Source organism: Cladophialophora bantiana, assembly GCF_000835475.1.
Source record: "Cladophialophora bantiana CBS 173.52 unplaced genomic scaffold supercont1.2, whole genome shotgun sequence".
In the NCBI taxonomy this organism is placed as follows: Eukaryota; Fungi; Ascomycota; class Eurotiomycetes; order Chaetothyriales; family Herpotrichiellaceae; genus Cladophialophora; species Cladophialophora bantiana.
The window spans coordinates 1,821,804-1,842,433 of record NW_015971576.1 but is presented as its reverse complement, the minus strand read 5'-3'; the positions used below and the strand labels follow the sequence as shown (position 1 = coordinate 1,842,433).

The following is a 20,630-nucleotide window of genomic DNA, read 5'->3' as shown; positions in this document are numbered from 1 at the left end:
CAGCCTTCAATAATGCAGGTTATTTTTGTTGGCCGGGCCTTGGAGAAGCACGGGTGATTCGATCAGAGTTGTTTCCGTGGAGGAGAATTGCCGGAGCAACGACAAGCACGGAACAGGGAGACTCGCTTTTCGGTAACGGTTTCAACAGCTAGGAGCGCTGGCGGGTTGGGGCTTGTGGACAACGAATAGAGCATATGTGGTTATCAAGAGGATGTGCTGGGGACTTTGAAGCAGGTGTGAATTGTGCTCGTGATCGAGTGGGAGGATCCATGGTGATGCCTGTATCCAATTCATCAACTCTGCTGATCGTCAAGCATAGCGCAACTTCCGGGCAATCAGCTACAGCAGAGCCCATCAGTCGTGACTCCTTATTTCGACATGCTTCTCTCGAAGCGAAGATCTTGCTGGCAGTCTCAAGGCATGACTTTCTCGTCTCCAACCCTCATTCCATTCTGATTCTCTCCACTGTCGTCGCTAGTCGTCTTCTTCTCCTTGGGCCTTCCTTTCCTGTCCACCCTCTCATCTCGAGGGTCAAACCCACCATTTCCCCAAAGTGCCCACTCGGGGGTCTCCTTGCAGTAATCTTCCGGTGTAAAGTCTCGTGCACTCTCCAACAAGTTGAAGAACTTGTCATAGTCGATGAGGGTGTGCCACTTGGCATTGATGAAGAAGCGCTTGCTCGCGATCAGCACGCAGCAGCTGTGTTCATGCTCGGCCGCGATGCCGTATTCCAGACCTCTCTTTGCGAGGGCCTTCTCCAAGGCCTCGACGAACTCGACGACTTCCTCGTAGAAGGGGACGTTTTGCATCGTCAGGCCCGCCCCGGCCGAGGAACTCGTGCCGCAGTACTGCCAGGGAGAAGAAAGATCTATTAGCGCATGGCTGACAATAGATGGATAGGGAGCAGTGGCAAGACGATGAATGACCCGCTTCAGATAGCAGTCATTCCGAAAAAGAGTCCTTTTCAAACGAGATGAGGGAAAAACTTACTGTGACGCCCTTAATTTCGACAAAGCAGGGTAAGCCTTTAGCCACTAGGTGGGCATACCCTTCTACTTCGTCCTCAATGTTGAATCCTTTGACGAGCGTAAGCCGGAACACGGTGCGTTGCTCGAAACGCTTCTCCCGCAAAAGGTCCAGGCAGGAATTGAACCGATCCCAAAAATCCCGATGTAGAGGTCTGTCGATCTTGCGTAGACTGTCTTTGTTGCTGGCGTCGATACTGACGTAGAGTTGTGTGACGCGGCGCAAGTCACGCAACTGCTGCGGATGCTGGGCGTTGCAGACGAGGAAACTGGATATCTTCTCACTGTGCAGGAGACCCACGAACTCATTAATGCGCGGGTAGAAGATCGGTTCGCCCACTAAACTCAACGCACAGTGTCGAATGCGCATCGCTTCTTCAAACCTTTCGGCGCGCACGCCGGGGACGCCACGCATCATTTTGATTTTCTTGTAATGGCCTTCCTTCGCACCCTCGAAGATCAGTTTCGGATCATCAACTTGCCACCGCCAAGTCGTCGAAACTGGGTTGGTGCCGTGCCTCCAGCAAAAGACACACTTGTTACTGCACGAAAGTGACGGAGTAGTTTCCATGCACAGATGGGAGGCAATGCCATAGAAGGAATTCTTGTAGCAGGATCCACGGCCCCGAAGGGCCGATTTTGTCCAGCGGCAGATTTTCACCCCCGAATGAGTGCCCACGATCGTGTACCCCTGTTTTGTCAGAGCAGCGTGAGTCGGAGATTCCTTGGGGACCATGGCCTTCAAGGACGTGGGTGCTGATGGCGGAGAAGGGTAGGTCGTGAAGTCAATGGCCATGGGAGCCGCGTAGGAATTGGCCTTCCCGCCCACGTCCTCGAGATCGGGAGTGTTGGCAAGCTTCCGTCTCTTATTGCGGCCAGAGTCAGGGAACTCAATGTCTTCATCCACTTCCTCTGGCTCATCCTCGTCGCCGCTCTCCAAGGGTTCTCCGCTTCCAGGAACTCCTTCACCGAGGGCACCGGTCTTGCTCACCTCCTTGAGAATGCTGGATACGCCACCTATCCAGTCCTTCAGCGATCTGTCGAGATTGCTTTTCACGTCACCGAGTCCCACAGGGTACGCCCTCTTCCTGTCAGTTAATTTGGCCATCCACTTGTCGACCTCTACAGCTTGTGAGCAGAATCCCTTCTCTTCCGTAGGCCAGCCTTCCTTGTCACCGATACCAAAGACCGTGTACCCTGCCAACATAGATAAAGGTGCGGTATCGATGCGGAAGTCATTGTGTGTCTCGTCTAGATGGGAAAGGAACGTGTTCAAAATGGTGTCGATATTGTAGGATGGTATCAAAAGGAGGTAGAAGTACAAGACGCCTGTATCCGGCGCAGGTGTTTTTGGTCCTGATATGAAGTAGTCGTCGAGATCAATGTAAGAGATATCATGTATTTGAGGCCTAAGGAGGGCGGGCTGGGCGATTGAGACTTCCTCGAGGTCCGCAGCTACATTCTTTGAAAGGCGTTCAGTAGTTCCGGTCAAGGAAGAGAAGAAGATCAATGGCTGTATTCGAGACGGCTCTCTTCGTCTCTGCAGCGCTAGTTGGCCTCCTCTCGAACTTGGCGGCTTGCGGCCTGTCACAACACGGGGTGCTGCCACCGTTGTTAGAGGTTTTCGAGCCTGGCCAGATGTGAGTGAAGAGGTGTTTCTTGGTGGAGTTTCAATCCTTCTATCCTTCGCAATCTGGAGACGGGCATCATCATTTTGGGAAAGCCACTCTGCCTTCTCCAACGTTGGCGAGCCGCGCTGTGTGATTTTGTAGGCATGCCTGCGCAGCACGATGACAGCGAGAACGCATAATCCGAGAACAGTTGACAAAACGACACGGTTCTCATGCCAGGAAGTCAAGAGCCGGCCCAGCCAGTCAGCCAAAATGACTGGCGCCGCCCCAGCGTCACCGAGATCCATGGCCATAGAGTTGGCTGGTTAAAGTCACTCGAGACTTTGAAATTCTCTCGGTACAGAGTGGGATGCGCAGGCCACGTTCCTCGAGAGCCTTGGCATCAAAGCCGAAGGACTTTGCCCTGGCCACGCCGCTTTTATAACTACACACCCACCTCGTCCCTCACCCTCTTCCTCACCTTGCTCACCCACTTCTCACCTTCCACCTACCGAGCACTCACTCACCGTCACTCACCGTCGTCTTGCCAGACCAATCCCTTCTACGGTCCCGTCTCTATGCCACCCACTCAACCAGGATCTAACATCTGCGGACGGGCGATATGATCCCCCTAGTACAATCATGTAAAATGCGCCTCCAGGTCACCCTTGTTCTCTCTCAGTTGATGGTTCAGAGCTCTGGTTAAGTTTGCTTGCCACAATCGGACAACCTATTCATCTCACAACGCCATCCGCTGGCCGCCTATCCTTGGGGATCCAATACAGATTTTTGCGGCCGAGAGCGAAGAGAAAGCCCTTTTCCTCCCCCGGGAGACGCGTCTCATGGTAGCAGAATGATTACAAAAAGATACATTGTGATCCACTTCCGTGGACTTGGTTGTTCGTGACCAGGAGTTGCACGGAAATTCCTACACCCTGTGCGTGAGAGAGTAGAATGGTGACCAAGTCGTCCATAAATTGTCCTGTCTACTCCTAAGCATGGCTTTTTAATTTGGGCCATAGCAACCTTCTCGCCTTCGCGCCAAAGATGCCCTTCCTCGTCTCGTCGTTAAATATCTCCGGCGCCTGCTGTTCCATGATTCCGCCCAACCGATACACGGCCTCAGCCTTGGAAAAGGGATAGTCCGTCCCGTACAGAAGCCTCGGGGGCTCCGTGAAGCGCAGCAGGCCATGAATCTGGTCCGGGAATGGGTAGCCCGCGAGGTCAAAGAAGAAGCGCGTTTTGAACAGGTGTTTGACGTCGTCGCTGGTTAAGGGCATGCTGGGGCTGACCGTGCGCGCCGTGTACCCAACACACCGCTCGATCACAGGGGGCAAGGTGGCGCCGCAGTGAGGGACGACGAACGTGATGGACTGGTATCGCGCCACGGTGCCGGAGAGGATCAGGTTGCTGACAGCACGGGTGGTGTCGAAGAGGAATTCGAGCATGGGTCGCGGATACTGGGTCAGAGGAGCGACCGCTTGAGGAGCAGCGCCGTTGGCGACTGGAAGATTAACTCGACAACAGGTCGGATGCATAAATACCACGGCGCGTCGCGAGTTCAACTTCTCGAAGACCCTGTCCAGCGCTGGATCGCCTAGGTACACGGTGTGTGCGTTCGTCATGACCGAGAAGCCCACGGCACCGAGGTGGTCCAAGGCATGGTCGATCTCGGCGAGAGAGCCCTCAATATCCGGAAGTGGTAGGCTTGCAAAGAAGGCAAATCGGTCCGGGTGTGCAGCACAGATCTCGGCGAGGTCCTCGTTGGTTTCGCGAGTCAGCTTGCGAGCAAAGGCGTCGTCCCCTGGCTTCAGGTGCGTGCCAGGCGAGGTGATGCTCAATATGCTCTCCGAGATCTTGGCATTGTCCATGGTCGCAAGGTGCGCCTCGACGGTCCAGTCCTGGAGTTTAGCTCACAGTCAGTCCAATCGCTGGTCCTTACTTGCTCAGGATTGGGTTTCTTCTGGGGTTGTCGCAGATGCACGGAATCCGCCTCGGTGGCCGGCTGGCCTACTTACCTGTACCATCGAGATGCCGTCGGTGTCGCCATAACCCAGGTCCATACAATGCTGCCGCCATCGAGCTGGGATGGCATGGCTGTGGGTGTCGATGCGCTCCATTTGCAGTTGTGCTAACCAATTCACGTGGTCTCCAAGCCTATCAGACACTATTAGAACAGTGAACTGGTCTTGTTTGGCTAGTCTTCAAAGCGTCCCCTCCGGAACCAAGAAGGCTAGGCGGTCGCTCTTTAGACCCAACAGATTAAAAGTCAGGCCATGGCGGTCGACCTCAATATACATACCTCAGCAACAATCGATCATTGCTCTGACAACCAATCAGGCTTACACCTATCCTGTCTACTGAGATGCGATGCCTGAGCGCCAATCTCCGACATGTGGGAATCGCCCAGATCCACACTTCTCGTATGTTTGGGGTTGTCGTGAAGCACGGCCGAACTCGTGGGTCGAACACAACGGTGTCTCGAGGAATCATGTGCACGATCGTACATATTCTACTCGTATGTCGGCAACACCGACCGCTCTAGTGGGACCTATGGTCTGTATTCCAGGGCAAACGTGACGCGCTAGGATGCCAATAACGGGAACGAATCCGCGTCGTTTGCAACCACATCGTCGTCCCAGTCAAAAATCCCGGCATCAAACGAGAACAGATCCTCCGTGCCGCCGTTATCGCCTATATCCACGAACCGTAGCTCCTGGGGACGGGCGGGACTGGGGTACAGCAGCCTCGCCAGTTCCGCCTCCTGCTCTGGGGTATGCGCCGTCGAGACGGGTCTAGACCGAGTGAAAATGGCATCCAGTGGTGGACCCAGCAGTCTCTCGTAGATGGCCGCATACTCCAAGACTTCGGTCCAGCCTTGGCTCGAGATGGTCAGCAGGTTCGAAGTGAAGAGCTTTGTCATCTCAAAGATCTTGTTGGGGCTGAATTGCAGCGCAATCGCCTCGAAGTTGTGTCGTAAACAGAACAGTACCACCAGGGCCATTTCGAAGGTGTGATGAGCCGCATGCCATCACCGTGGGAAATACCCTGACCGGATCTGCCCGCGGCAGCTCTTGGCCAACGAGCAGGCGGCCTCGAAAGCCACGGACATGCTCGTGGAAGATGGTAAGGGCACGCGAGACGAAGGTCTGTGTAGCATTACCAGGCCGTGCATCAACGCGAACTCAGTCCACCCATCGTGCGGGAGATCGGACTGATACCATTCCCACAATCGTCGCTCTGTTGTCGCCAGCCACTCCTGCCATGTCTGTGGGGGTCCAGCTGCCGGCCTTGGAAGTGGACTTCGATGATGGTGGACTGCACTCGTCTATATTTGATCCCGCGAATAGCCAATTTCTTGGTCGCTTGTCCCTGGCGATCGAGTCCTTGTGAAGCGATGCCCCGATCTTCGAGCACCGACATGATGCTCGTGTCGGTTGCCGGGTCCGGATGGACAGGGGCCTCTGGAGCGCCGCACAAATGGACCGATCCATACAGTGTGCGGCCCAGAAGATACGTCTGCGTGAATCGATAGTCAAGGGGTCCAGATCCATACTCTCCGACACTTCGCGATGCAGACCCAGCTCGAGACAATTGCGCATGGCGAACCCACTGAGGATCCACACATTTCCCAGCTTTGGATTGATGGATGCGTACTGCAGAATCAGCAACGTGACTTGGATCCAAGCCATGTCTGAAGGATACGCCGCATTCTGCGAGAGGTGACGAATCCCTTTTTTGAAGAGCGCTTCAGAGAAGGCCATGCACCGGGCGCCTTGCCCTACCTTTGCACTGCCTAAGGTTGTAGACACGGAGAGAATCAAGTAGATGACGAGGACGTCGTAGTCTAACCTTACCGTCTGCGGACAAGACTCTCCTCCTTCAGCTCGTGGAATCTTCAAGAGCACGCGGCCGAGCTGTTCCCATATCGTCGGCTCGTAGAGAAACAGGTGAACGGGGAGCATGCGCTGCACGTACTTCTTGACCAACGTGTCGACGACGTGAGACGGCATGCTTGCCAAGATCGACACATCGACCTCGGGCTCGCTATCACGATTCTGGGCTGGTGTCTTGCTTTGGGCCTGCTCTTTCACCTCAGGTGAGAGCACTAGCGACGGCGTGAGTCCCATCCGGACTGCCCTACAACGTCTGTCAGCGATGGCCCGACTGGCAAGGTCGCACTGATCATCGACTGGATTTCGGCGCTGGCAATCACGCGTTCCTTGGTCGCGTCTCGCGTTCTCGATGTTCTCCGATGGCTCAAGGCTGTATTCAGAGCGGGACTACTCATCGCATGCTCGACCGCGACGTATTGCTCTCTGATCTCCGTCTCCAAGGAGGAGATCTGCGGTAGCTCATCGATCATAGTAGCCGTAGCAAGGACAGAAGGGCTTGTGTTTGAAGGTACGCTGTGATCGATCTCTTCTTGGATCTCGAACTCGTCGCAGCCCAGTTCTGTCAATTTCAACTCGAGGCTGGCAATCTCGTTTTCGAGATGTGTACGATACTTCGCGGAATAGCAGCGCCGCGGGCTGAGTTGAAGCCCCTGCATTCCGCGCCCACGGCGACGCACTGGGGACATGCCGGCAGCTGTCTGTCGCACTTTGCACATATTTACGTCAGTGAGGATCCACAGTTTGAGATGATCACTGGCTCCATCTATCATGTAACAAGCAAATGGTATGAATATACCTTGGATTTCCTCTTCCGACACCTGACACACGACAGCACGCTGCGTCTACAGGTGGCAGTGCTCGGTGTATTTGGCATAGTGGTCGAGGTTCTCCGCCCCATATTTGCGATAAGCATAAGGGAACCTCGTACACGGCCGAAACGGGCTTCATAACTGTTATGTGCTCGGCGCACCTTCCCATCTTGTCAAGGGCCTACCCCTTTAATAAGGTAAGCCCCTCGCTCTCTCTAGATAGAACTCTTCACTCATTCTACTCTAGTCTCAGCTCAGCCCTGCGTTCTGGCATTAATACTGTCAGTTCTTGATCGGTATCTGAGACGAGCACATCGGAGATTCACGACCTGTACTGGGTACGTGGCTAGGGCTTCAGTCAATGGAAAGTTGACGACGAATTAAGGTTCGCAGAATGTATCCACCTTGCCCCAGATTCGGAAAGTCAAGCGACAAAGGTACCTACCGAGTTGGCTTTGATTTGCTCTGATTTATCATCCACTATGATCTGGCCGAGTCGAGAAAGTCCGATGCTCTTATTCCGCTGCGATTGACCAACACGATCGGGTTTCTCCTGCAGACAGACCCTGGATAGGCATGAGCGCAGCTGTGTGACAATATCGACTTTCTCAGAAGCTGACATGGCCTCCCTCCTGTGGAGTTTCCATTTAAATGACCTTTTTTTTTTCTTCCAGCTTCGCCCGATAGTTGCACGACGCGTTGTCGGATAGGTTGGATTGCACTGGTCAAGATGAGGTCGAGGACGCATTTTCTTTGACCCGTTCCTCGTTTCGTACATCCACATCCTATATATTATTCGCATGCATGACTCGGGACTAGTGTTAAAGTCGCGGCACACTCGTTACTTAGCATTTGCCTCGCTGTTCTTGGCGTGCTCCCTTCCTTTGATTTCTCCGTGTCTTTGACGGCTAAATCAACTCCCGGAGATGGACTTCTCATCCGTCTCCATGAGAATGCAGATTGAGCGAGATGATGGCACTAGGTTGAAGGTAAGACATCTCTTCCCGGCCGCTGTATGGCACCTAACAGGGTCTAGATCATTGTGGTTGGCGCCGGGCTTGGCGGGCTCGCCACGGCAGTATCATGCCAGCTTGCTGGCCATGAAGTCGCCGTCCTCGAATCCGCAGCCGCAATGGGCGAGATCGGGGCAGGCCCCCAGACGCTGGCGAACTCGTCCCGAGTTCTCACCTCTTGGGGAATGGGCGGACAACTCAGCAAATGTGCAACGACGCCGCGGCTCTGCAACATGATCGGATGGCGAGGTGAGACCATCTCAACGTGGGATATCCACAAGTCTACGCGCGAGGAATGGGGCAGTCCATACTGGGATTTGCATCGCGTCAGTCTGCATCGATGTCTCTGGAATCGAGCGGTGGAACTGGGTGCCGAGGTGCGGGCCAATTCACGAGTGACCGATGTCAGGATTGCAGCGGATGGAAGTTATGCGACTGTGGTTGTGCGACAAGGCGAGAAAGGTACCCGTGCCTCCATGGACGCAGATCTCGTCATCGGCGCGGACGGCATCAGAAGCTACTGTCGAGATCTTCTGGTTGGGAGAGATGACCCTCCGGCCAAGTCGGGCGACATGGCGTACAGAGTTCTCCTCAATACCGACGACATGCCAAAGGATCCCGAACTGAGAGATTTCGTGTTGGATCCGCAGGTCAACTACTGGATTGGACCCGAATGTCATGTCGTGTCGTATGTCTTGAGAGGAGGCAAACAATTCATTATGGTCCTCCTGGTCCCCGATGATATACCGGAGGACGTCGTCACGCAGGACGGGAACGTCGAAGTTATGCAAGCTTTGTTCAAAGATTGGGACCCGAGGTAAGATGAAACCAGGGGCTGCAGCAGGGTCCCCATGGTCAGACGTATACATGTACGTTAGACTAACCACTCAAACCCAACCTTAGAGTCCGCAAAATTCTGTCTACCTGTTCACAAGTCAAGAAATGGCGCCTCTGTACCCGAACGCCCACCCCAAGCTCCCCATGCTGGTACCACCCTAGCGGGACTTTCGTCCTACTCGGCGACTCCGTCCACGCCACTCTCCCTTACCTCGCGAGTGGTGCCGGCATGGCCATCGAGGACGCCTCTGTCCTAGGCCTCTGCCTCTTGTGCATATCCTCCAGCTCCACGCCTCAAGAGAAGCTGCACGCTCTGAGAGTGTATGAGATGTGCCGAAAACCGCGGACCCAGCGGGTCGTCGAGAAGGCGTACGAAAGCTAGTACTTATATCATCTTCCAGACGGTCCAGAGCAGAGGGAGCGGGACGGAAAGATGAAGGCCTTTGAGGACGCATATCGCACTCAAGGGAATGGAGCAGTGCCTCAGGGGCTGAAGCAGGGGGACGATCCGTGCGCTTGGAGGAGCGGTGGGGTTGGGAAGTGGTTATTTGAATATGACTGCGAGTTGGATGGAAAGAGATGTTGGACATTGCTCCAGGCGGAGGAAGAGGCTGCTGCAAGGACGGCTGCTCGCTCAGACTCAAAGAAGCTCGGCTTAGGTCTAGTAGCAACTGCGAGACTGTAATGCTCGACGGACATCTAGCGAATATTTTGTGGCCTTATGCGCATAATATCTTCATTACAGATCGTTGATGGACGCACTGGTGTTTTGGAACAGCATCATTCAATAGGTGCTTGTAAAAAAAGATCGAAAGGAAAAATTAAAGATAGAAAACATTGCACAGAATATTGTGTCTGTTGTTCTTCCCTCTACTGCGAAGGCTTGCTCTACCTCCCAATGCACCTCATTGCTGTCCTAGTAGAAGACGGTATTTAAAAAGACATGAGACCTCCTGTCTATTAAAGCGTCCACAGAGTCCTTCAGCGCTCTCCCTCCAAAACCCCTCCCAACCCACCGTGAAGGCCTATCGTCCAATATACTTCAACTCCAGGCATCTCAAACCGGGATAGATGATAGCCGTCCATGACGCGGCGACAGGCAGGCCAATCTGAGGAGTAAAAGTTAATCGCGACATTACAATCCGACAGATTGAGCAAAGCTAGCAGAAAGTGCTGGTCAGTGGACTTACATCCGCACCGTCTCCGATCAAGGCAGCGATCGGCCCTGTGTAGTAGTCTTGATCCATGCACATGATGGCCCCGACCCATCCGATCACGAAGGTCGTAATGGCCGCAAGTCCAATGGGGAGGAGTTCGCGAGTGTTCCATGCGCTCCAGTCGTACCCGCCGCGTGTTCTACGGAAAATAAATTCCTCTTCCAGGGTCATGGTGATCCAAATAATGGTCCAGTACCCGATCAGCGAGAGGAAGTTGATGAAGATCTGGAGCAAGTGGGCGCGACCCGCGATTGTGGTCACAGTGAAGATGACGGTGGAGAGGGTACACCAGAACACACGTGGGACGCGGGCGAATCGCGAGTCAAGCAACTGGAAGGACAGGGCGGCAGCGTAGATTCCTGCGACGTTGTTGGCGACAATACCCAGAGCTAGGAGGACCGCGCAGAATTTGCCGAATTGGTTCAACGGCGCTAGGCCCTCGACGTATAGGAACATCTTTCCCAAACTGAGACCCACGGTTGTCCACAGGAAAATTTGCCAGCGCGAGGTCTTGGGGGGGAAGTAGACGAAGAAATCGCATGCACAGGCCGACCAGCCCAGGGCACCGGAGGCGCTGAGGAAGAAGTAAGTCAACCGGTGGCAGGCGAGGACAGAACCCTCGCCTGAGCTGGCCGAGCTGGTGTCGAAGAGCGGGCCGGCCGTGCCCACCATGATGAATAGGACGCAGATTTGGGGAAGCCAGGCATATCTAGGACAGGTTTTGGGTCAGCATCGACATCCGGTTGCCGGTATTACTCTCAACGAACCTCTCATAGATATGAAACCACTTGATGCCGAACGTGATGATGAGCCAACTTTTCCCAATGCTGCAATGATAACTCCGACAATGACGGTCATGCCTCCACCATTGACAGCGGATAGGATCAAGCCAGCAACCAGACAATCAACCAGACCCCATCCAATTTGCACCACGACGTTGAAGAGAGCGGCTAGTCGAGATGGGTACCACCCCATCGTGTAGCGTGCATTCATCTGGCCCCAATGTCAGTTCCACGGTTCAAATAAGGTCGGGCTTCACTGAGGAAATCGAAGCTGGGAAGCATACCAGCGTTCGATTACCAGATACGGGTCCGAATGTACAATGTATGCCGTGCACATGGCGCCGAATATGTTTCCAAATGCGCAGATACTGGTCTCCTGTTCAGCGCGCACTTCTAACGCTTCGCAAACTGCCAAAATCTTACAGCATGGCGTCCTTCAAGCCAAGGTCGAACTCGATTGGACCGAGAACACTGACGGTCATGTTGTTGGCAGTGCAGTTGGCCGAGAACCAGACGATGCCAATTTGGAAGAAATCCTTCATCGAAACCTTGCGTTGACGACTGCACTCCGGCATGCGTTCGATACCGCGGACTTCGACGCTGGTACGAGTCTCCATCCAGTTCGCGAACTTCTGCCACGACGTTTTTGGTCCACCATCTCCAAGGGCTTCTGCCGTCCCCACCTCCGCAAACGAGGCGTCAACAGGGCGCTGGTCCGCCTGCAGCGACAATTTCTCTTCGTCCATGATTTGTATCGAGGTCCTCGTGGCGTCCATCTTCACCACCGACATGGCTAATACCAAGCTATCACGAGATATCGAGAAGAAATTCGAGAAGAAAAAGCAAGTGATCGAGGGCTCTTTCGAGAAACAGGCTCGTAAGACAGGCATGTCTTTCGCTTTTGTAATATAGAAATTGTAGCTAGGCTAAGAAAATGCGTGAGTGTGTCGTTTTTGGCTTATCTGGGACTAGTTCGTGAATCTCCGAAGCAATAGCGGCCCGGAGACAGGACGCAGTATTGTTCCAGGCTTCGTTCGCACCCTTTAGTATCCAGCCAACTGCTGGGATTGCTTTGCTGGAACTGGAAGCCTCTTAGATATGTTATCGACACCTTCCGCACCATTAGCGAAGGGAGAGACCTGATGAAGCGGCATGGTCGTGATATCGTTCAAGCGCGTTGGCACACCGGGTTGACTTCCCCCAGACACGGTGCCCGGGCCCTTGGAATCGCTCACATCAATCCAGTTCAAAATCGAGCAGCTGGACTTATCATTTAGCTCGGCGGGTGGCAGGGACACGGTAGATAAAGGAGGAAGAAACGGGATGAGGCGATAAGCACAGACATAGGACTTTCCCGAAAGATGATACCTAAAGGGAGAGCCTGTGCCACGATCCGCACGGGCTTCTCCTGAGAGTTGAGTCAAGGATTGGGGCTAGCACGGAGCACTGACAAGACAGAGTGACAGAGAATAATGCACATTGTCGTTGTCGACAGGAGAGGAACACAAACAACACTGAGGCAGTGAATGTGTGGGAGAAAGACCCCCGGGGCCAAGAAACACGGGGGGAGCAATGTTCGAGGCTGAATTTACGAGGCTGATGGCGAAAAGGATAGGCACGTGACTATAAAGCATCGAAGCCTTCTTGAGGCGGAGGGAGGTACAGGAGGCTCAGGAGGCGCTAGTCCCAAATAGTCCCGTAATGAAGCGCTCGTAATATTATTACCTCGTAAGTTCCCGCCGAAAGCCATTGACGTTCTCCGCTCACCACCCATACAAATCAACAAATTCATCGATGCATATGAGCGGAGAGCTGTTTGGCACAGCACCGTGACAAGTCATGGAAGAGCTCCATTATGCATTGCAGTCGCTACCGTCTTGTCAACGGTGTCAGCGGCTGAGAAAGAGATGCGATCCTCAAATGCCTGCCTGTCGACTGTGCCAAAGGGCCAAGGTCGACAGCACCATTTTTGACCATGCACTACAGCAGACGTTGTCCCGAAAGTACGTCGTCCGCCTGGCCAAATGAAGGCTCCCGTCTCTGATTCGAGGTAGGTATATCCAGGCTCTCATCTTGCGCCTGGACAGCCTCAAGGGAAAACACGCCCGCTGTTACACTGGAGGCCGATGCTGGTCAACAAGCTCTGCCAGAGGGTAGTCCCAATTGATTAAAAATGCATCAAGCGCGAAGCGACTTCCCTCGCCTCCCGAAAACAGAACCCGATGCTGACCATGGGGGAGACTTTAACAACCATTTCCCTGTTCCCAGCGTCAATGGGTCGACTTCCCGATTCTATGGTTCGAGCTCCGTGTTTGCGCTTATGGTCGAGGCCCTGGCGTTGGCCTCCGACAAGAATCTCTTCATCCCTTCGGGTCCACCGGAGCCTCCTCTTTCAGGTGAAGGACGGCTATGACCGAGATTTGGATTCCGTGGCCCCCACGGCCGTCTTTAATACCGAAAAAGATTTTGCGCAATCACTTATCGCGGATTACATGGCATCCATCAATGTCATACATCCATGCGTTGACGGAACTCACCTGGAAAAGGACCTTGATAGTTTTTTGGCAACGAGTGGAGCTCTGGAGTTCGACGCAGACAAGCTGCAACGGATCGAAAAGTATCAATGCTTCCGCATCGCCATGATGTGTTCCATATCCTGCGCCTCCAATTGGGCTATCACACTGAACAAGGACACTCGGTATTGGAGAGTGAAGACAACAAAACCTGGAGGAGAACAGCCTTTTGGACCCTCTTCTCCATAGAGCGATTGGTAGGGCAATGTTTCGGTCGACCTTCAGATCTGCCCAGTTCTATCGTTACCACAGAATCCAATCGGGCGCACAGATCCGGCATTCTTGGACAATGAATCAAGACGGAAGATGTCAGCCGCTCAAGTATTCCACTTGATGTTCCTTCGCTCAGAGATCTACACAGACATTTACCTTTCCACGACCACCTCCCTCCCGAGGCTGGACTAGTTTCTCGAGCAACACGCCGCGTTGCGACAATGGTACCAAAATCCCAGCCAAAGCCCTCTCATCAACGACAGCCAAAATCTCGTAGGAGTTGGCGAGGTCACGCGCGATATCATGTACCACTCCTCGGTTCTCTTCCTCTTTCAGCGCCATCTTCTCGAGGCTCTGGCCACCATTCGGCACAATAATCCATCACAGCGAGACCTCTCCCAGCCGAAACACTCCCTTACCATCGCCTCGGAACCCTACCACTCCTCGAAAATCCTTCTAAGGTTGTACACCCTTATTATCCGCTCGACGACGTCCAATTCATTCCTATCCATCTTTCCCGTAACTTTCCTCGCCGCATACTCGATCTTCCAAGCGGGCATGACGCTTATATCATACGCCCTTCTCTCTCTTGAGTCAGCCATCGAAATCCAAGGCCCCTCCTCTCTCACTCCCGAAGACCACCGAGACTCAGAGAGGGGAAGAAACGAAGAAACGAAGCTTGATTTCTCGGACCTGCTGAGCCTTTCGAATGATTGCCTAGTATTACTTGCCTGGTGTAAAGAGCAATGGCCTGGTATGGAGGGCATGGTGGACGCGTTTGCAAGATGCAGTGCCGAAACAATACGGAAAGTGCTGAGAGTGCAAAAACGACGAGATTGACGCTCCTGCGTCAGAAGAGAGAAGGCAGAAATAGCGTCCGCCGCTACACCTAATGGCAACCTTCCAAGTCCATCCTGAGCAGGTCTCATGATGGAAGATGCGATTGACGAACTTCGACAGACTTTAAACCTCGTACAATAAAAACGAGGAGTCATCCATGTTTTCGTGACTTCTGTGCTGTGGAACGGAGAGTCGACCTATCTTGCCATGCAAAAAGCTTGCCGCTCAATATTGATCATTGTGGGGTTTCGTGGTTCGAATCGGTCGGGCTCCAGACCTGGAACGAGGAGGGACGCGTCATGTGCTGTGCAGATGAAGACGTTGTCGTTCTCTTTGAGCTCACACATAGCCACACACTCTCCGCGGCGAGTTCTTGGTCGACGAATGTCGACTATTCCCCGCGCAACAGTTCGAACCCTGGACTCATCCGCGATCTCTCCATGTCGGGGAGTGAAGGATGGAAAGGGGCGGATGGCGAACACGGACACGGAGTTGGGAACGCGAGATTTAGCTGGTCGGTGGGCGCTGGAATTTTCACAAGTCTCGCGTACCCAGACGTCCGCAGAACTACGCATAAACCGATTAGTACACAGGGCAGAGGGCAGAAGTCGCTGTACATGGCCATCAGTGTCCTGCTTTGACGGATATGGTTTGATGGGTACTTAAATCTCGACGATGGTGGTGAAAGTGCATATAGAAGCGGTCGCGTGCTATGAGTTAGGGCAATCAACAGGAGTAAAGAGTATGCTGTCCTCGGCACCCATGGGTAACGAGTGGACAGAAGTTCACTGATTCTACGATCCGGACTTGATCCCAGACATCAGCGCCCATCACCACGAAGTTCCAAGAGTGGACCATGAACCTGGCAATGCTCTAGCTGTAATCCCAATGATCGATACCGACCCTGCAAAACCTCACGTCTTCCTTATAGCAGACTGCTACTAGTTTTTCTCTATGTGGGGGATGAAATCCTGGCGAAATGGAACAACGAGGTGAAAGTGAGAAGCCTGGAGGCCCTCTAAAGAACGGTTTATCTGTGCATGTCCATCACATCTTGCCGACTCAGACTATTATCACCGTTGCCGGGGACGACTGGTTTACTCGACCCAACTTGGCGCTCGGAACATGTATCAAGGCTTGGGATCCAAAACAGTTGCGTATCGCCCCTGCACGGGCATCTTGGTAGGTATGCTATCTCACCTTTTAGACAAATGCTTTACTCCAAGTCGAGTTTTTCAAGCAATGCGTCATTTCGCCTTTGACCATCAACCCCTGAAACATCAGCGCGAGCACTGAGATTCTTATACGATCAAGCACCGCTAGCCTTCAGCATGCTTTGCTGTTTTGCCTCTTCCACTATTAGTGGATCCAATCCTTTAAACACTCCAAACCCAGCAAGGCTGCGATCACCGTGCTCACCACCATCGGCGGAACAAAGAAGTAAACGTAGCAAAGCAGCATATTGACAAAGTTGCTGAGAAACAAAATCCACTTCAACGTGCTCAACAGCTCCTCCAGGCGCATTCCTTCCTGGCCCCTCGTTGCCGCATTCCCATCGCCATCATCTGCCCTCTTCGCCTCTCCTTTCGGCTCACTTCGAGGCGCAAAACGCAGTGCCATGGTATGACCAGTGGTGGTTGGATGAGCGCTCAAGACCCATGATAACGCGGCGCTCATGGACAAAAACACCGTTGCGCCTAAGCCAAACCCCATGTAGAAATCATGCAAGGTCCTCAGGCGGCCCATGAAATTGAATCTCACGGTCTGCATGGCGGAGAAAAGAGCGTTGCCCTCCACACCGAAGTCGTTAGGGAGGAGGAGGCCGCCGATCGTGTGAGTGGTTGCGAAGAAGATGAGTAACGCAGCGGTGAGTTTGTACATGTTCATCACAAGCAATCTTGAGAAAAGCGACGACTGCGATGGAGATAGGGTATTTGACGAAAGCGGTTCTGTCGAGATGTGTTTAGGACGCACAGATTGGCGAGTTGAGACAGGCATTGCTTCAAGTTCTGGAGCCCTTCAAGAAATTGGTGGCTAATATCAATAGAAAGGGACTTCCTCCATGTCACGCCATCAAAAGCGCGTTGTTTAAGTGAATACTAGGCAGATTGTGAAGAAGAAGATCTGGCGTTTGGTGAGACGAAGGTTAGAACTGGATTCGAAACTATACCCAGGGAGGTGTAGCCGACTCGTCGTATTCGTATTTCTTTTCTCTTAGATTAATTGCACATCGATGTACTCGGTACCAGCTCCCAAGACATTATTAATACACTACATGTTGCACCTAGAATCCCTAGTGGACATGGACAATGACGTTGAAAAGGCTGGATATTTGGACAACGCGCTATTCGGTGGTTATCCTTAGATAATCCCGCTGAGTCAGCTCACAGCTAAGCATTCGAACAAGCCGTTCAGGGGCTGGCAGCCTTGTGCTACAGTGGCGGCCTGATTTCTCCATGGAACTATCACTCAAGTCCTGAGTACTTTTAGAAGGAATGTACCGTCTTTGATCCTATTTCCTTTCCATTTATTCACACTGTATCTACAAAAGTCTAATTTATAGCGATGCGCTGCTTTCACCCGAGCGATTCTGCCCCCAACAACAGAACCCTTTTCACAACTCCATAATCGCTCCGTCATACTGACGTACTGGGTCTTCTCCCTATGTCATCTATCTCGTGTCAGTTCTCTACCATATCGTGTACATATATATCACAAGCTCGCCGAAATTGCACGGCGACTTCGGCTGCGAATGTTTGGTCCCCACTTATACAGTACCCAAGGAATGGGCACCATTGCGGCGGAACAGGCTCCCAAGATGCTGGTGGCTTTTCCTGTGCCCAAGGACTCGTACACTAAAATAGACACAACGATCAGTATGCTTAATGTATCTGCTCGACTCCTCTACGCTTACTTTGCACGGCGAAAAGAGGGAAAGCCGCCGCAAAGCCATACCGGGCGAATGCGTTTGCGGCTCCAGCTGAAGCACCATAGGTGGGTCCATAGATGTTGACCAGGTAGCTGATGGCGGAGGCCTGGAAAGCAATGTCAGTTCTGGTAAATGTCATGGATAGTATTGCCTTACAAAGATACAAAGATTGCCCCAAGCGAATGGGATCAAAGCACAAACGGGGCTTGCCCAATGGATATCCGGTCTGACAGTCCAGGCAAACCAGAACAGGCCGATCGGAATTCCAAAGCTGCCAAAAACCGCTGGCACGAGAATATCTTCGAGCTGGTTCGGCCGCGGTTCTTGAAGACCTTTTTGCTTTCTCCTTAGAACCAAGTCTATGCCGACACCCGTCGCAGTGGCACAGAAACAGCCGATTGCGATGGCAACAAATGCGAGCCCCGACTGGCCCTGATTGAAGCCATAGGTCCTAGACAGGGACCAAGGGACTGCCGGAAAAAAGTTGTACAGGATGCCGAAGTTAAGGGCCACGTAGAGACTGAGAAAGAGGACGATCGGCTCTGTCACCTGCATCTGGAGCGGCCTCCCTAGAGTGGTGGACACCCACGCCTTCAAGGCCTTGAGCATATCTGCAGCCTGGATAGACTCCGCCTGAGACTTTGCATTGGTAATCAGCAGCTCCCTTTTAAGTTTCTTCAATATAGCCTTCTTGTACGTCTCAGACATTCCCAATGCCCAGATGTACGTCAGCAATGCGAGGAAAAGGGAGACCCACTCAAGCCACCTCCACCCTTTGTTTTCCTGGACGAAGCCACCTATCACTGGACCTGCATTTTATTCTCGTATCAGTATTAGATTGTCGTCAATCAAGCCCGACATACCTAAGCTTGGCCCAAGGTTGGGTGCCATCACAAAGACCGACGCGGCTCGATTCCTGTACCGTGGTTGCCATATGTCTGCAATCGTTCCTCCACCGACACTTAAAGCAGGACTTCCAAAGAATCCAGCAAGGAACCGACAGATGAGGACCGACGCAAGACTGTCTGATAATGCAGCCCCCATCACAAACAGAGCGGCTATCGGTAAACTGAGACGGTAGATCAGAAGCCTGCCGACCGTCTCACTCAAGGGAGCTGCAATCATAGGTCCAAACGCCAATCCCAGACAGAACAGTGATACTCCTAGGAGGGAGACAGTCGAAGAGACATGGTATTTCTGCATCACTTCCCTGTAACCGGACGAGTAGATGGACGACATAAAGGTACTAAGGAAAGCCATCAGAAATTACCCCATTGGATCAGTTATGGTTGGATGTGCATACATGGTAAAAGCATACATCGCGCAGATACTCGTGTGATAGATTTTCTTGCAAAGACTCCAGTTGTTTGGATTGGCAGGACTGGCGTTCCACTGAACTTGTTGCTCGTTGCCGTGGTCTGCCATGGCGACAGGCTTGTCGTCAATGTTGAGAACGTACTCATAAACTTCCGTCTTCGTTGCTCTCGAAGACGATGCTGTAACAGGCCCGCCAAGTATTCTTTTCTCTACTTGAGGGGGAAAAAAATGGAGGCCAGAAAGCTGATAAATCGGGTTTCAAGCCACGTCAACACTCCTGTCTAATCATTGTTCTAGCTATTTGCCTACGCGCCTCAGAGCCCTTTCACCCCGCTTAAAACCCCCGGTTCGACAATGGTTATGGCCTGCATTGTGGTGCAGGCCGGCGAAGTCTCGGGGATGGAACCATTAATGATTAGTATCGCAGGTTCGGGGAGTGACCGATATGCTTCGAATTAGACATCCGCATCAGTTGTCCCGACGCGTCCACTGGTAGTCCTATACCGATTCGGCAAAGCCTCGATTGCAACAACTGATTTATAAGCACTTGCCGATTTCAGCGCCGCTATTCCTCCACTGCGTTGCCTACGGCTATGCAGAACTTCAGAGCAATTTACAGGTCCTGAATTCAGAGAGCTCGGAAAGCAAGATTGAGAGCTGCGAGTAGTTCATAGGAGTAGAGTAACTAATATTACCTGTCTGATCCGTGAGCATATTCTTGGGCAAGTAACACCCAGAGTGAAGCAGTATGGCAGTTACTTCGTTCCAGCATTTCAGTGCTACATGTAGGTCGTCGTAAGTTTCCGGAGTTACTGGACAAGCATGGCTGGCAACGTCCACACAAATTTCATAAATTCGCCCCCTTTTGGTCCTTAATGGCCGCCAGCCACTGTTTGAGAGTCATGACTTCCTCGAAAAGGGTCGGCCACACAACCTCTCCAGCTTCCTTGAGCTTGTTACTGAAACCTGCTGTGCAGTCCGAGAGTAAGGTGACTTTGTAGCCCAACTCAATCGCCTCTCTGGCTGTCGCCTCGAGACAAGTATTCGCCACCATCCCTGCCATGATCAAATGATCTATCTCTCTCTGGCGTAACTGATAATCGAGATCCGTGTTGCGAAAAGAGCTGGAGTTCCAATGCCTGCTCACGACAACGTCTCCGTTGCTGGTGTTGGGTTCCAGTCCCTCGACGATCTCGGCCCCCCAGCCGGCAAAGACCCTTTTGTCTCTGTTGCGAGTGTGATTGGTGCGCATATGTAGCCAGCCGGCGTAGGTGCCATCTTGGGTCATTTGGTGAAGGCCATAGTAGATAGGGATGTTCGCAGAACGGGCACTATCTACAAGTTGGCGGATGTTGGCCAAGGTGCCTGTCGTGTCAAGGCTTTCCTTCAACGACAGATACAACTTCCCTTCTGGATGTAAGAACTCGTTGAGTGGATCAACCAACACTATCGCTTGACAGAGAGTCATTTCAGCTGCAGCAGTGACATAATTGAGAGATAACGAAGAGCTTTGACCCAAGGTCTGTTGATTGAGGATAAATAGCACGCACAGAGTTGAGTCACTGAGCA

General features: G+C 52.7%; 10 protein-coding genes across 10 annotated transcripts; 2 read left to right on the top strand and 8 right to left on the bottom strand.

The window, feature by feature from the left end:
- Positions 1-413: 413 nt before the first annotated feature.
- Positions 414-2,943, bottom strand: Z519_01683 (uncharacterized protein; the record flags this gene model as incomplete). The annotated part of the gene is made up of 2 exons (XM_016759440.1): positions 414-848; positions 991-2,943. The coding sequence occupies 2 exons, from the start codon at positions 2,941-2,943 to the stop codon at positions 414-416; spliced, it is 2,388 nt and encodes a 795-aa protein (XP_016624768.1).
- Positions 2,944-3,627: 684 nt separating this feature from the next.
- Z519_01682 (uncharacterized protein) lies at positions 3,628-4,755 on the bottom strand (the record flags this gene model as incomplete). Its single annotated transcript, XM_016759439.1, has 2 exons — positions 3,628-4,536; positions 4,654-4,755. The coding sequence occupies 2 exons, from the start codon at positions 4,753-4,755 to the stop codon at positions 3,628-3,630; spliced, it is 1,011 nt and encodes a 336-aa protein (XP_016624767.1).
- A 464-nt stretch (positions 4,756-5,219) lies between these two features.
- Positions 5,220-5,639, bottom strand: Z519_01681 (uncharacterized protein; the record flags this gene model as incomplete). Its single annotated transcript, XM_016759438.1, has 1 exon — positions 5,220-5,639. One exon carries the CDS (start codon positions 5,637-5,639, stop codon positions 5,220-5,222), a length of 420 nt encoding a protein of 139 aa, XP_016624766.1.
- Positions 5,640-5,820: 181 nt separating this feature from the next.
- Z519_01680 (uncharacterized protein) lies at positions 5,821-7,217 on the bottom strand (the record flags this gene model as incomplete). The annotated part of the gene is made up of 2 exons (XM_016759437.1): positions 5,821-6,775; positions 6,829-7,217. 2 exons carry the CDS (start codon positions 7,215-7,217, stop codon positions 5,821-5,823), a joined length of 1,344 nt encoding a protein of 447 aa, XP_016624765.1.
- A 1,070-nt stretch (positions 7,218-8,287) lies between these two features.
- Positions 8,288-9,572, top strand: Z519_01679 (uncharacterized protein; the record flags this gene model as incomplete). The annotated part of the gene is made up of 3 exons (XM_016759436.1): positions 8,288-8,329; positions 8,377-9,170; positions 9,257-9,572. The coding sequence occupies 3 exons, from the start codon at positions 8,288-8,290 to the stop codon at positions 9,570-9,572; spliced, it is 1,152 nt and encodes a 383-aa protein (XP_016624764.1).
- A 643-nt stretch (positions 9,573-10,215) lies between these two features.
- On the bottom strand, positions 10,216-11,980 carry Z519_01678 (uncharacterized protein; the record flags this gene model as incomplete). Its single annotated transcript, XM_016759435.1, has 5 exons — positions 10,216-10,299; positions 10,381-11,116; positions 11,171-11,400; positions 11,488-11,557; positions 11,613-11,980. 5 exons carry the CDS (start codon positions 11,978-11,980, stop codon positions 10,216-10,218), a joined length of 1,488 nt encoding a protein of 495 aa, XP_016624763.1.
- Positions 11,981-13,362: 1,382 nt separating this feature from the next.
- Z519_01677 (uncharacterized protein) lies at positions 13,363-13,602 on the top strand (the record flags this gene model as incomplete). The annotated part of the gene is made up of 1 exon (XM_016759434.1): positions 13,363-13,602. One exon carries the CDS (start codon positions 13,363-13,365, stop codon positions 13,600-13,602), a length of 240 nt encoding a protein of 79 aa, XP_016624762.1.
- A 2,572-nt stretch (positions 13,603-16,174) lies between these two features.
- Z519_01676 (uncharacterized protein) lies at positions 16,175-16,813 on the bottom strand (the record flags this gene model as incomplete). Its single annotated transcript, XM_016759433.1, has 1 exon — positions 16,175-16,813. The coding sequence occupies one exon, from the start codon at positions 16,811-16,813 to the stop codon at positions 16,175-16,177; it is 639 nt and encodes a 212-aa protein (XP_016624761.1).
- A 714-nt stretch (positions 16,814-17,527) lies between these two features.
- Z519_01675 (uncharacterized protein) lies at positions 17,528-19,169 on the bottom strand (the record flags this gene model as incomplete). Its single annotated transcript, XM_016759432.1, has 5 exons — positions 17,528-17,670; positions 17,730-17,850; positions 17,901-18,553; positions 18,608-18,990; positions 19,048-19,169. 5 exons carry the CDS (start codon positions 19,167-19,169, stop codon positions 17,528-17,530), a joined length of 1,422 nt encoding a protein of 473 aa, XP_016624760.1.
- Positions 19,170-19,908: 739 nt separating this feature from the next.
- Z519_01674 (uncharacterized protein) lies at positions 19,909-20,529 on the bottom strand (the record flags this gene model as incomplete). Its single annotated transcript, XM_016759431.1, has 1 exon — positions 19,909-20,529. One exon carries the CDS (start codon positions 20,527-20,529, stop codon positions 19,909-19,911), a length of 621 nt encoding a protein of 206 aa, XP_016624759.1.
- Between the last annotated feature and the right edge of the window lie 101 nt (positions 20,530-20,630).